Source organism: Salminus brasiliensis, chromosome 5 (assembly GCF_030463535.1).
Source record: "Salminus brasiliensis chromosome 5, fSalBra1.hap2, whole genome shotgun sequence".
Taxonomy (NCBI): domain Eukaryota; kingdom Metazoa; phylum Chordata; class Actinopteri; order Characiformes; family Bryconidae; genus Salminus; species Salminus brasiliensis.
In genome coordinates this window covers 17,660,528-17,676,039 of record NC_132882.1, presented here as the reverse complement: position 1 = coordinate 17,676,039, position 15,512 = coordinate 17,660,528, and the positions used below count along the sequence as shown (strand labels likewise).

At 43.4% G+C, this 15,512-nt stretch overlaps 1 protein-coding gene across 2 annotated transcripts in view; it reads left to right on the top strand.

The window, feature by feature from the left end:
- The first annotated feature begins 1,428 nt into the window (after positions 1–1,428).
- LOC140556126 (matrix metalloproteinase-16-like) overlaps positions 1,429–15,512 on the top strand; it is a 63,253-nt gene continuing 49,169 nt past the window's right edge. The window contains exons 1-3 of one of the 2 annotated variants that reach the window (XM_072679683.1): positions 1,429–1,945; positions 13,828–13,976; positions 14,803–14,817. In XM_072679683.1, the coding sequence (XP_072535784.1) occupies positions 1,820–1,945; positions 13,828–13,976; positions 14,803–14,817 (290 nt within the window). In that variant the 5' untranslated portion in view covers positions 1,429–1,819. The remainder of the gene's footprint in view (positions 1,946–13,827; positions 13,977–14,802; positions 14,818–15,512) is intronic. The other variant, XM_072679684.1, reaches the window with a different exon arrangement.

The window sequence follows — 15,512 nt, the reverse complement described above, 5'->3', positions numbered from 1 at the left end:
AGGTCATATTTGAACAGTGAACAGTTGAACAGTGGCCCACCGCTCTGTGGAATCCTACAGACGGTCTTTTTTCCAGTCAAACTGGGGTTAGGATTGGCCTTTTTTAGCAATCCTACGGGCAGTACTCACTCCACACACCGTACATTTCTCTGGCTGTTATTAACTTGTATTCTCACACTGCTTTTTTGAACATCTCCTCGTAGGTAATCAATTAACCTGTGACTCTGGTCTTTACTGGGTCATTAGTGGATCAGGGGGCACATATTGTCTGTAAAACCAGCTTAAGGCAGAATGATTTACAACAGTATGCAACAACAAGACGCCAATAGACATGCACCATTATAAAATGCTGTCTCCAGACCAGGAGGACTATCAGTGGCTAGAGTGCCGCTTTCTATCTCTATCTGAGCTCAGTATAGTATGAATGCTGTGACGTTGTGCAGATGTTTATGAGGAGTCACAGAGAGCATGCCCATTTAGTGTGTACAACAGTTCCCCCTGGGTCCCATGCAAATTGAGACCTCATCAACAAGGCTAATGGCGTTGGCTAATACCCTGCTGCTCCTGCCGTTTCTTTCACAATTGCCTCTAAGTGGAAAATCATTGATCTGCTTCATTTAATCTCATTTTTTCTTTCTTCATCATCAGCTGTGTTGCCTGCATGTGTCTGAGTTCAGATTACTCTTTTTGTTTTTGTTTTGTTTTTGTTTTTTGTTGTTTTTTGTTGTTGTCTCATTATAGTCTGCTTTGTACGTGTGGAGTAAAGGATGCCACAGTGAATCTTCGGGGATGTAATTAAATTATATTTGAATAGAGGTGTCATTTAAATGATGAATGGTATATTTCAATGAGCTTAGTTCCGAAGCTGTAGTAAACACACTGACATTGTAAAAACATTGCCATTTTTTCCCTTCATAATTCTGTTCTGTATTTGTAAAGATGTGTTGCCAAACCACTTTGGAGACTTTTGAGAGATCCCTCTAGTGGACACCATGGTTTCTTACTGACTGTTTTCTTACTGACTCTAGCTTCTAGCCTTCTTTGCAGCATCAGGGACACCTGATGATGAACCAGGGAGTAAACAGAAACCTTGTACAAAATATTTATTGAAAAATAATAATAATAATAATTAATATTATTCTAAAAATATCATTATAATTATTGTTGTGTTGCTAATATTATTTTGCAATATTTATGGAGCTAAGACACAGATTAAACCGATGGAAATGAGGGTGCTTGTTGTTCTTGTCGCCATCCTTGTAGTTTTCATCAGTGCTAATACTGTAGCGCTTTGTGTACTGCCTCTCCGCTTTTCCAGCTAAGACTCAGTGACGCTGATCGCCCGCCGTCCTGAGCAGAAGGGGAGGGGCTGTGTGTGTGTGTGTGTGTATGTGGAGGGGTGTCAGTGTAGCGCAGGCGCAGAAACGCAGGCGATGGTTGAAAACTAGCAGCTATGCCGCTCAGCAGACGAGCCTAACTCAATGGTACTGATCAGAGCATCCGATCCGCACGCGCTGGAGGCCACCGGGCAGCTCACGCACACGGCGAGGAGAAGTTTGTGCGGCCAGAGCTCGAGCGCGAGGGCTTCTCCGGATTTCTCTCCAGCTCGACGGCTCCTCCATTCCTCCTCCTCCTCCTCCTCCTTCTCCTTCTCCTCCTCCTCCTCCTCCTTCGGCTCGGCAGCGGTCGACACATCCTCTCAAATGTTGCCATCCAACTGAAGCGCGGGGATTTACTCCTTCCAGCTGTTTTATTGACTATTAATAAAAACAGAAAGAGAGAGAAAGAGAGAGTAGCCCAAACCTGAACACGGGTCACTATGTTTTTGTTACCATTCCACACTAGGAGGCGTTTGAATAGCTTTTGTCCGGGGGCGTTGTGCTTGCACTTCATGCTCTGGATTGTATGTGCCGTTTGCGGAGAGGAGCAGCCGTTCAGTGTGGAGGTAAGCCTGGCCTTACACACATATACAGACCTCCCCATCCTGACAAAACTGACACTGCTTGTGGTCTTTTTTATTATTATTATTATTATTATTTGGTCTCCACGGTCTTTTACATGCAGTTAGTGTAATGCTAGCAGACTGTCGGGCTGAAGTAGTATTGGCGTTGATCCAGCAGGAGAACAGGAGAACAACTTCTGAATGGCTAACCACTACAGGTCTACAGTGCGACTTCACCCGAGACCCAAGTAAACTACACACTAATAAACCACAAAGAAAACAGCTGTAAGAAAGGCTCTCTTCAGCCTCTCGTGTCCCCCACATCCACTCCACCGCTGAAGCTGCCGGAAGCTGAGCGTTTGATAGGCTGCATCACAGATTCCTGCTTTGACAACACTGTGGTCTGTTGTCTAACACTGTACCATATGCTGGATCAGCAGTTGAGCACACGTTGCTTTGTGTCACTTGCCCAGCTGGGTCTCATTGCCTGGTGTTTACACAAAGCAGCAGACCCAGCAGAGAGGGAAGAACATCTTAAACTGCGCTTCAGCATCTCTAGGGCGCTCTGCACATGGGTTAAGGCATCTCCTCCCTTTCTAAAAAAACCCCCAAAAAAATCCAAAAACAGCAGGGCTGTAGTTTAGACCACTGCCAGTCGTTGTGATGTTTGTCTTTAATTTTCTCCTGGACAGGATGCTGCTCAGAGCCTGGAAAAGCTGCTCAGTTGGGCTTTTCTGTTGGCATGACTGGATTCATGAGAGGGCGAAGGAAATCAGCATGATCAAAGTTGAGAATCTGGCCAGCGAACTCTGAGGGCTGTAACCAGAGAGGAGCTGGCTGGTCTGTGCGAATGTTAGAATGGTAACACAGTGAGCGAGTGTATCAGGATTCTCTCCTCACCTTGTTTAATCAGGAACAAAGCGCTCAGGGCTCAGGGTTGGTTTACAGTAACTCTTCATGTGGAAGGAACTTATAAACAGTTTGGAGTCAGCACAATTACAGCAACCTGCTTCTGATTTAAAACAGCCAACAACAACAAAAAAAATAAATGGGACAGAAAACCGAGACACCTGTGATGCATTTTTAAGCATTAATGAAGGGGGGGGGGGGGGGTCCCCTGCTTTGCAGTTACCAAGTGAAGTCACACTTAATCTGGTAACTAATCTAAAATGGACTCATAGGTGTGGGTTTAGGTGTCCTTTCTCAGAGTTGTGAATGTTGAAAACTCAATAAGACAAACTCCTTCCAGTACAGATGGCTGAGGGTAAACTATTTTTAAGCCACAAACTTTTTCATTGGTTTGAACTTTTTAGTAGGGAGAAATGTAGGCGGGGAGGGAGAGAAAGAGAGACAGAGAGAGTGAGTGAGTGTGTGTGTGTGGAGCGGAGGTCTCACTTTTCCTGGTTTTTGGCCAATTTTCTTTTTATCAGCCCAGGCACACCAATGAGTATAGACATTTGCTGACTTTAATGAATGCTCATATGGATCAATGTTCAGTCTGCAGAAACAGGGTGAGAGAGAAAGAAAGAAAAAGAGACAGACAGACAGACAATCATGTGTACTTTCCACCCCTGTGTTGGGTAAAATGGAAGGTGGTTAAGATCATAGTGGGTTATCGGCGTGGTTTGGCTTATGTGCTGCTTCGGTCTGGCAGTGGCTCATCTTTGTTGCTTTGTTGTTTTGTGGACACACACACACACACACACAATCAGACAGAAAGAGTCCTAAGAGTTAGAGGGGTACAGGTTGAGTCTGCATCTCTTCATCCAAATAACAGCTCTGTGCTTTAGTAAAAGGTTTAGCTTAGTAAGGCAGTCCTGGCCTGCTCTTGGTGGTGGGGCCGCTGTCCAGCGACATCCTGAGTGTGCCTGAAGGAAGGAGGCCAGTGGTCATACATCAGCGCCACAGCTCCACCCCTCCTCCCCCAGAGCATTGGACACAACTTGACCCCTGCACTCTCCGGCTCCCTCTCCTCTTCCTCCACCTCCTCCTCCTGTCACAAATTTCTCCTCTTTTCTCTGTGCCTTCATGCCTTTGTTCCTCTCCCTCACAGCTAAAAAGCCATTTCCTCAGATTAGTACAGTTTGGCCACGATGGCACTGACACATTTAATTTCATTTGTTTTGTAATGGTCCCATTTCTTTTTTTTAAATGGGCCCTCTTCCCAGTAGAGCTGAACCTTTTTTTAGCGTGTGTGTCCTTTTTAATTGCGTGTGACGGACAAAGGAGGTATTAACTGGCGGTGCTGGGGGGGAGGGGGGGGCAAGAATGAGTGTTATGCAAGAATGCACAGGCGAACCTATTTGATATAATAAAAGTCTAAATTATTAAGAGGAGACAATGCATGTGTAATCTTTTCATTCCACTTATCTCTCTGGGACCTTCTGCAGTCATTTTCCTTTTTTCTGTTCATAAGAAACAACAGTGAAGTCATTTTTTCGCAACATGGTTGATTGAACTAGGGAAATTGACACAATGAAGTGAAATAAAAATAAATAAATATATTTTAAAACCCCGTTCTTCCATTATTTGCAGTTACTGGAGTTAGAGAGGCCTTTGTTGTGTTCTTACATCCAGTTTTTGGGCTTCTTCTTTTTTTTTTTTGTCTGGTAAAGTTGCTGTTATTTGCTGCAAATTCCATAACAGTGCAATATTCAGTAATAGCACTGCCAGGCCTGTCCAACAGCATCTCATGAGCAAAACTCCATCAGTGCCTTCCCGCAAAAGCCTGTCCTCTTCATAATAACGTTCTTGACATGAATGAGAAGCGCTTGTCACTCTGTCAGAGATGATGTGAACGCAGCTGCGTAGGTGTGCGTGAATGGAGCCAAACAAAGTGCCTTTTTTTGGCTTTCTTTTCATTGTCTTTCAATTTTTGGTTGATGTCATGAGAAAACAGACAAAGAACTAGGGAGGAGCGGTGGCTGGGATTGAGCGCAAGTTTCTTACTTTCTTACTTCCATAGTTACTTATAGTATTTCTTAGTACTTATAGTTTCCTTCCCTTTCCTCCACTACCTTTGTTAGAGCCTCTTTGTGCGGCTAAGGCAGTGTAGTGTTGTAGTGTTTTTTTTTTCAGATGAATGAGTCAAAGTTGATTCCGCCGCTGCTCAGCGTCAGGTGCGAAAGCCCAGAGTGAGTCACACAGATTCAAAACCCAACACATCCACATGCATGCACACACGCATACCGACACGTTCTACTGGACCACCTCACCTCAGGTTCAACTAGCAACAAGGGGGGAAAAAAAGAAAGCCCACAGCCTCAAAGAGAATACAAAATCATCTGAGCTGAGCACGATCTCGGCTATTTCACTTGCCCCCTTGCAGAAAGCCATTGATGTGGAGAGTCCTGCTGGGTGCCGGTACGGCAGCGCTACAAAAGCATGGCCGCCCGCGCTCTCCGTGTTGCTGTTTTTGACGAGCCAGGCCCCTAGAGATCTCTCTGAATTATTGAAAGGCGCCGGTGCGATGTCCGACACTGACGTGGCAGCAGCTGTGTCACACAGGCCAACATCAAGCTCTCCTTTAAAGGGTCATGAATGAACAGAAAAGCCAGTGTGTTTATTAGTCCTGCTCTGCCACCCCTTCTGTCTGTTTATACGATGTGGTGGTGGCCTAGTGTCTCAGTGTTTATGGCTGGGAAATAAACTCCCTCTAGAGCTCTTCCCAACCAGAGCCCCAGCAACCCCCCCCCCCTCCCCTCCCAGGGCTGTTCTCTTTCATGTGTCACTTACTCCTGCTTCCCACCCACTGACCTACTGCTGAGAACGTTCAGCGGCCCTATCAGAAGTTATCCAGGCCTCCATCAGGATATGTGCTTAGGGTTTGAAGATGAAACTGAGCCTGGTGCTTTTTATGCTCGCTCCCTAGAGTTTCCTCTTGGGTTCATGAGCGATAAAATGTGACAATAAGTGCTGGTACTTGGTGCATCTAGCCGCTCTGCAAGTGGTGTGTGTACATTCTGTTTCTACCGTGTGTCATCATGTGCCATCATGCGTTCCACTCAGAGAGAGAGAGAGAAAGAGAGAGAGAGAGAGAGATGCTCTGTGCTTGGTACAGCATGTTGTGCTCACACATGGCCTTTCTGACGTCAGCTTGGCTTTGCTGGGTGAACAGATTTGTGCGGGCCCCTGGGGTGGATACGATATGTCAGTCTGTTTACCTGTTTTTCACACAGTCCTGCCGGACGCAGGAGAAGAACACCAGCACAAACCTCGGCACATTTCTAATAACAGAGAACGATTCTGTCCCAGGTCTGTACAGTCCCCTCATCAGTGCTCTCTCCCAGTTTTCCTCTCTCTCTCTCTCTCTCTCTCTCTCTTTTGTTCTAGGCCTACCCTCTTCTCAGCTTATGTGCTATTTCAGGCTGTTTCTCTCTATTTCAGTTGTTTTCTCCTCGAGTCTCTCGCTCTCAATTCAGTTCAATTACATTCAGCTTGGGTTTCATGGCATGCCTGTTTCAATAACAATGTTTCCAGAGCATACAAACATTAAAATATATATTTTGTGAATTATATAAATGGTAAAAGTATTATTATTATTATTATTATTTATAAGAATCAATACAAATAGGCAATCTTCAATAAATACTATGTAATAACAGTATTACAGTAGTAACAATAGTATACTGATAGTAGTAGTAGTAGTAGTAATAATGCAATACATATTTATATTCTATTTACAATAGTTTTATAGGGGTTAATAGGATAGGTGCTGTTTTGCCTTTCCCAAGGAAAATTTGTTTTTCAGTTTAGGTCAGATTTTTTAGAATTTGCTCTCTTTCTCACTCTCCTTTCTCTCTCTCTCTCTCTCTCTCTCTCTCTCTCTCTCTCTCTCTCTCTGCCTCTCTCTCTTTTCACTCTCTCTTACACTCTCTCTGCTGTTCTAGGCCTACCATTTTCTCAGCCACCCCCCCCCCCCCCCCCCAGTGCTATTTTAGTCTGTTTATCTCTCTTTCCATTGTATTCTGTTCAATGTAAGACTCCCTATTTCTCTCTCTCTTTCTCTCTCTCTCTCTCTCTCTCTCTCGCTCTCTCTCTCTCTCTCTCTCGTGTTGTCCTTAGCTCAGTGGAGAGCTGCTGAAAGAGCCTGTGAAAAGCATTTGCTACTATTCAATCTTTAATGTTGTTGACAACTCCAGTGGCGATGAACAGAAGCACATGGAGACAGGAGGTACTCTCAGCACTCCTGACAAGTAGTTTTCATGACATGACACTGTGAGAGCGTGGGGAAATGTCACCCCCGTGCCACATCTGATTGAATTTCATACTGCACTGAGAAAAGAAGTCATTTTAAAAACAAACCACTTATTAGATTCTTCTTACTTTTTTTCTTTTCTTTTTTTTTTTTTACACAAAAAAAAGCAACCAGAAACTTTTTAGAGTTGAGGGGTTTGTCTAATGAGGGAGTCGTGATGACAATGTCTGGAATTCAGATCTCCCTTCTTGAGGAAGGTGTGTAATGTGAAGCTATCATTAAATTCATTACAAGGGCCATGGTATTTCTTGACATTTGCCCAAAAGTGGCAACAGCGGCTGAGCATGTGGGATGGCGGTTGTCATGGAGACCCAATGCGCTGTGTGGTGGTGCATGTCCTGCTGAATAATTTAGTGTGTGTGAGAGGAGAGAGAGCTCAGTCACTCACACGTGTGCACACATGCAAACACACTGAGCTTGCAGTGCAGTTGATCAAGCATCAACGTGATTAAGATCCAGTGTGCCTAATTCTGTAACATTCTGTTAAAAAAGCATGTGTGTGTGTGTGTGTGTGTGTGTGTGTGTGTGTGTGTGTGTGTGTGTGTGTGTGTGTGTCTGACCTCAGATGCACTCCCAGACATTTCCCATTGTTTGAGTCAGTCACTCACACGTACACAGGCTTAGTCATTTTACAACACCACATCACAAGACATAACACTCAGTATCATATAAAGCTCAAATAAGCAAGCATTAGAGCATCAGTCACAAACAAAGCTCAGCCTTGTGGCCTTTGGGGATCAGAGCCCATGGGTGGCTTTCATGATCTAAATTGAATATCCTTTCTTCATTAAACCTCTTCTTTCTTTGCAACGTTCAGAGGTCGCGTTATATGGTGTGTCTTTTAATCTCTGTTTAAATGACCTAAATTAACCAATAAGAATGGGAAGTAATGGCAAACAACACTGTGTTGTATGTTGTCATTGACAACAGCTGTACTACACACGTTGCCATGGCCACATCACCCCTTCTGACGGCGACTCAAACCTAATGAAGTATTCTTGCAGCTTTAAAGGTTCTGCTTTGATGTTACTGCAGGGCTAATTAGTTTCCTTTTGGCCTGTTGGTGAACTGATCTAAAGTCCATGAGCTGGATCATCTCTACAAGTTCACGCCAGTTCGCTGAGCAAGCAAACTCACTTCCACCTACAGTGGCAAAGTCCACTGGTCTCTGTGTGTTACGGGATGTGTGTGGAATCATTTGTGGTGTTTTACATCAGGTGTCTTTGTTTGAGGGTGTTTGGGTTAAGCATTATTTTGAGATACTGTCTCATTATGTTTGAGTTACTAGGTACTATCTCATTCTTTTGAGCTGCTATCCCATTATTTATGAGGTGCTATCTTATTATTTTTTAGGTGTTCTCTCATTATTTGGAGATACCAAGTCATTATATTGGCTTCTTCTACTTCTTCAACTCTATTTCTTCTTCTGCAACTCGCTTGTAGCTCCCCCAGCACTGGCAATGCAATAAACACTAGCAGGGTAAAGACTTAACACATCTCTTCCGATACATGTAAAGACAGCCACCGCCTATTTTCAAACTAGCCTGGCAGCTGACATGCTCGGAGGGAAGCACCAGGTTCCCAGCTCCAACGTACCAGCTAACAGACGCCTGCATTTTGAGAGACCAAGTCATTATTTTGAGGTACTCTCTCATTACTTGGAGATACCAAGTCATTATTTTGAGGTACTCTCTCATTACTCAGAGATACCAAGTCATTATTTTGAGGTACTATCTTGTTATTTTGAGAGACTGTCTCCTTTTTTTGAGATGCTTTATGCTTTTGGAATGAAAAAATGCCTTTTTTGGCAGGAATGGGCTCCCATAGAAATCCCTTCTAAAGCTGCAGCCATGCATTGGTATACAGCTAAAGAGTGAATCCTATTGAGTTACAGTGGCACTGAATGATGGCAGCTGGGCATGAAACAGCATTGACCTGCTGTGTGTAGCTCAGCAGTTTTACGCAGGCAAGATCAAAGAGGGCCATACATCACCTAGTGAATGAATGAATAAAGGAGTTAGGACTTTAGTGGACAGGACTTGGCCCTGGTCTCTGTCAAAGAGCCAAATCATCTGCCAGTTCCTCTCTCTCTCTTTCCCTCTTTCTCTCTCTCTCTCTCTTTCTTTCTTTCTTTGTCCCTCTGTCCTGCATCCCCACAATCTCTAGTACACTAGCCCACCACTCTTAACCTTCTTTCCATGTGTTTTTTGTTGTTTGTTTCATAACCCATATGCTTCTGAACTAAGATAGAGTGAGAAGTCTATTCCTTAGGCCATCATAGAGCTAGAAGGCAGACCTGCTTTAAGAACATTATATAGCACTAATGCAGCAATGCAATATTCTCCAGCAGATGTAAGAGCTGATAAAGAGCTGGACAGGAATTTTATTACTTCCCTGGGACTGTTTTACTGCTCTGCGCTGGTTTGATAGTTGTGGGTAGTAATGCATCAGTGGGTAGTGATAAGGCATATCATTGCTCTCCTCTTTCCTCCCGCAAAGGCTAATATGGCCAGAATATTAGCTATCAAGCACACCAGTGGCCTTAAGGTTTAGGTAGTTGGCTTGGGAGCAAAAGGTTGCTGTTTTTTCCTCCCAGACTGGCAGGATGTGGGGGTTGAGAGGGAGTAAGGGAACAGTGCTTTCTACTCCCACAACATTCATGTCTGAGGTGCCCTTTGGCATAGCACCCCCAATTGCTCTCTAGGTGCTGAGGTGGCTACCCGTCACCCCAGGGGTGTGTTCTTTCTGCTGCCTTATGCACTAGTGCAGTGTTTCTCCATCCTGGTCCCGAAGGCACCCTGTCCTGCACATTGTAGTCATTTCACTGCTTTAATACACCCCCTGCAACTCCTAAATGGCCTGTCAATTAATTGATTGGTTTAATCAGGTGTGCTGGGAGATAGGAAACCAATCCAGGGCAGGGTGCCTGCAGGACCAAGGTTGGAAAAAATACTGCACTAGCAGTTCTAATTCTAGACACATTTGTTTTTTTTTTTTGGTGTTGCTGGATGGCTGTCTAGTGGTTTTTGTAGTGGTTTTATGTTTGTGATACGAGACAATTTTGCAAGAGTTTGTAAGGGTTTTCCAAAATGTACAGGTGTATGTGTGGCATTTGAATTAAAGATTTCAGCATGCTTGAGAGATAGAGACTTGGAGACTGAGTCTTCTGGGCCACAACAAAGCAAGAGGTTATGTGATTGTCAACCTGATTATCCTGAGGGTACACTCATTCCCTTCTTTTGTCTTCCTGTAAATCTGCACTCCCCCACACTGTCCATCCCTGACCCACTGGAGAAGATTAACGGCTGGCAATGGCTCACAAGCAGCCTGCTCCCATGCCCCAGGCAGTGTTTACTACACTTTTGGAGTGAAACTCTCAAGCCCTTTAAAACACTCCAAACAGTACCAGATAACTGGGTCAACATGCAGTAAGAAATAGCGACCTGGTATCCCTGCTTGCATTTGCTGACACAGGCGTTTCCATCTTACTCAACCTCTGGGATTCTTTGCCGGTTGTGAAACAGTGTGGGCAAATTACTGGAGTCATGTTTGTTATTTTGTATAGATTATTGTCTAACCCAACTAATCCAACTTAAATATCTTCTGGGGTCTATTGAACTGATCTAAAAAACCTGAACAGCCACTGTGACCCTAATCTCTATCCTAAACCTGGGCCTAATTCTTAAAAATAAGGGCGGTACAAAGAGTCTTTGAGCGATACTATGGAAGAACCACCTTTTGTTACCTCTACTACTACTTCTTCTGCTTCTGCTTCTTCACCTCCATTTGTCATTTAACCCGCCTGTTTGTAGCTCCCCCTAGCAATATATTAGCACATTAAGGAATTAACATACATCCTTCAATACATCTAAAAACAGCCACCACCTATTTTTGAACTTGCAGGGCAGCTCCCAGCTCTACTGCACCTGCTAACAGACGCCTGTGAGGAGAGAGCATGGGCAGTTGTGCTCTCTTAGACTCTGGGCATTGATGGCAAAACGACATGGCTCGCTCTCATTAGACCCATTTCTGTAAAACACATGTGAATGTGAAGAACCTTTGAATTGGCCAAAAACCTTTAAGTAAGGAATCTTTAAGCCTTTTAAATGTTGTTTACCCTTACATCTGTTATAAACATGGCTCTTTATAAAACCAAAAGTGGTACTTCCATCGCTTAAAGCGCCTTTTGTAGAATCTTCTGTTTTAAGAGTGTGTAAAGGGGACCATCAAAAGAAAGTGTGACCTTTTTGTTTTCAGAACAATTGCCCCAGAAACGCCAAAAACAAATATGTGAGTAAAGCCCACAGCTGAGTAATTAAGCAGCCCAACGTCTAGACACTGGTTGCCTACATCAGCGTGTGCAAGAGGCATGATTGTGTAATAAAGCATAGATGTCTCCACACAGCACCTTCCGACATTTGTTGCTGGCTTTGCTCTGATCGCTTCCTTCCCTCATTAAACCTGACTTCCCATATGGAGCCATACCTGATACCTCGCCAAACATGGCCCATACCTTTATGATAGACATGTATCAAGGGATGCATTTTGTCCTGTGGAAGGCAGGCAGGTGAAAGCAAGGAAGGTGCTGAAGGAGAAAACAGCTGAGATTGGTAACACTTTAGTCCTCTTTATTTGAAAGCATGTTGTTGTTGTGCAGGTGTGTGCCGCCTAGCATCTTCCCTCCTTTCTTCTGTAATGGATCTGCCATCACTTACACGTGCTGATGGAAGGGGAAAGCGGGACACTTTGTAAATGAAGTAGAGAGAAAAGAGGACAACTGGCAGGGAGAATGGCAGGGCCCAGTTTGAAATGAATTTGTTTTGTCATGCGTGAGCTTCATTCTGAAGTAGCACACTGCTACCAATTATGTGCTACACTGGCACATGGTGCATTGAGTAGTGTTTTGTGGATCAAATTAGCCAGGTGGCCAATTCTGTTGGGCTTGCATCTAGGTAACAAAAGAGAGAGAGAGAGCTACACAAGCCAGATGGAGTCATTTATGCTTAATATCTCAGCTTTTATATGTCATCAGGTATGGCAAGCCATTTTAGCCTAAAGTGAAGATCTCTGTAATGCGATTTGTAAGTAGAATTTAACTATGAAATGTGTACTAGTACTATTAACACACCATAAGGACAAAATATATCCTAGATTACAATTTCTACTTGTAAAATAATTGTAAATATCTTTAACTGGACTTTTTACCAGTAAAAATAGAATTACAGCAATACGACTAGTCAAAATGGCATTATATGGACAAAAGTACACGTTACACCTACAGGGGTTTTCATGACATCCCATTCTAAATCCACTACTCAAAAATCTATTGTAGATATCTGGAATTACATTTTTACTAGTAAAGCATAATGGGAGATATATTTAATTAACATTCTTACAATATGACTGGTGGTGGCTTAATAGATCTGTAGATCTAACATTTTACATAATATGTGAAATAAGAATTTATGTTAGGATAAACTGCATTATAGAGATCTTTGAATTTGACTAGTAAATTTGCTAGACCTTTTTTACTAGCAAATAAAGGAGGCCAAAAAGAGCTATTCCCTTTTTGACCACTTGATCATTTTCTAATCCTTTTTTATAATTTCACTTAAGATCATTACAATAATAATATATTTAAGATATTGTATATATGGGAAATATTAAACAAACAATAATGTAATGTTTAATTTAATAAAAAATCTTATCTCTTCAACCATAAGCACCTGTTACAGCTGTTAGCATTAAACACCCCCATAACACACAGCATTGCTAGTGTATTCAAGGATCTCTCTCTCTCATTTGATGGAGTTGGATGTTGAGCTGTGTGTAGGGCTGCTCTGACTGGCTGTGTAGAGGATTTGGGGGCTCTCAGCAGTAAGCCTAAGCCCTCCGAAAGAGCATGTTTTGCACATTTTTACAGAATAATATTCAAATATGGTCAGGTGCAAATGGGCCGCAGATAGCATCTTGCAGTATGTGCAGGAAAACATCTGATATAAAGCCTTTGAGTGTTTTGGAAACTGCAATGAGTTTCTTTCTTTTACCCACGGGCTAGTGCCGGACTGAGTGCACTCCCACATGTTGGCGAAGAATTGAAGTGAAAAGAACTGAGCCCACCCAGGCTGAGCAGAGATCAGGCCCCTTTACATACAGGAAGAAGCTTTGAGAAGTTACATACACATACACATACACATACACAGCACACAGGCACACAGCTCCATGATGAGTGCCATATAGTTCTGATTTACAGTGATGTGTGCCAGACGGCAGGTCAAATGAGTGAATCTATGCAAAACAGTAGCCTTTGGGCTTATTATTATACTGTGTGTGTGTGTGTGTGTATGCACAGAGCAGTCTACACTGACACAAAATAGCATTATAAAGATTGCTCATTTCCCATAAACTATAAATCAGAACTAACTCAAAAGCTATGTTTGACCTACTAATAGCAGCGATTAAAATAATTGCACCAGTCAAGCATTCATCATCAAGGCACATTCTGCCCATCGATCGTCTGTAGCAGCGTTAGTTTTGCAGTCAGTAGAGCAAGATTGGCTCTTGTGGCTGACTGTAGCTGCAACTGACCCCCAGCTGACCTTTGCTCCCTGTCTCCTGTGTCCTGCAGGCATGGCTCCAGCGGTATGGATACCTCCCCCCCACAGACCCCAGAATGTCTGTCCTGCGTTCGGCTCAGACCATGCAGACTGCTATCGCTGCCATGCAGCGGCTGTACGGCCTCAACGTCACCGGCGCTCTGGACAAGAACACCATCGAGTGAGTAGCCCACAGTTTTCAGTTAAACTACAGTACAGTGCAGAGCTTAGCTTACAGTGCAGCTAAGCACATTATTTCAGTATCTCTGCAATAGGAATGTTTTTGCTTTATAGAAACACCAGATCACATTAGAACAGATGACAATAAACAGAACTTTCTTCTGGATGCCACCAGCTAGCACGTGGGCCAGCTCACCTGATTTAACGGTTCCGGATTTGGAAAGTGGCAGGGACGTGACTTTAGTCACACATTATCATTTGATCAAAGTTGCCTTTAGAACTGGCACACCACTCCGAGCTGATCAAAGCAGCTAGCAGGATATTAGCCCCAAACTTGGACAAGCATTGAGTAAAAAAGAAAATCTCTCTCTCTCTCTCTCTCTCTCTCTCTCTCTCTGTCTCGCTCACCTTCTCTCTTTTTTTACTTTTGCCTTTTTCCCCTTTCTTTTTTTCTTTTTAGCCACACACTCTTGCTTTTCCATTTACTCCTGTGTTCTCTCTCTCTCTCTCTCTCTCTCTCTCTCTCTCTCTATTTATCTATCTATCTATAAATCTCTTTCTGTGTGTGTGTGTTGTGAATTAATCAGTCAGTGTTTTGTACCTGCTCTGCCTCGTTCAGTTTGCTTGATACCCACAGGCCTAAACTGCTCCACTGAGCCATGGCATATTTTGTTCTCGTAGCACACACCCACACACACACTCAGTGTGCTGAATCTAATCAACGCCCTGCACAATGTGATGTTTCAACAGCTAACAGTCTCTGCCCCTCTAATATCTTAATTGTTGTGTCTTTTTGTTTCCTTTTTTGCTTCTGTGTAATGACGTAGCGCTAACACTATAAGGTGAGGCACTGATTCTTCTTTTGTGTGTTTGTTCTTTGCTCTTAAAGGGTAATTGTGTGTGTATGTGTGTGTGTGTAATTCATTCATAATTTACACATCTCACACATCTGTATATGAAGTGACAGGTGTTGAACAGGCTTAGCAGATATCCCTGCTAATAGTATTAATGTCTCTTTCCCACTCTCTCTCTCACTCTCTCTCTCTCTCTGTCTCTTTAGCATATTATCATATGGAATATGAGAGATTTAGGTGGAGAAAGCCATGTTCTAAAGGCTGCAGTTAAAATGAGGTCGCTTCAGCATACACTCCAACATACAGCATACACACTCATGCGCATACACCGGCGCAGATGCGCACGCAAATCTGTGTGAGCTGTTAGCTACCGGACACATTTACAATGGAATGCCTTTCAAAGACATCTCAGATACAGATTATTCTCTCACTCTCATGGACAAACACACACACACCCGTATAAAGCAGCTTCTGAAAGAGCGCTGACTCTCATTTCCCCCTGTCAGAAGTGTGGCTTAGATGTGGAGGACTTAGATGTGCTGCTTCATTTGTGTCCCAACACTCCAGTGACGGTTGAGGCACTGAAGAATTCCCTGCCATTTTTTTCCCCCCGAATGTAGCTGTCATAGTTGTTATTCCTGAGACACTTTGTGGATAGTATACCTGTGTGGAATATGAACTAT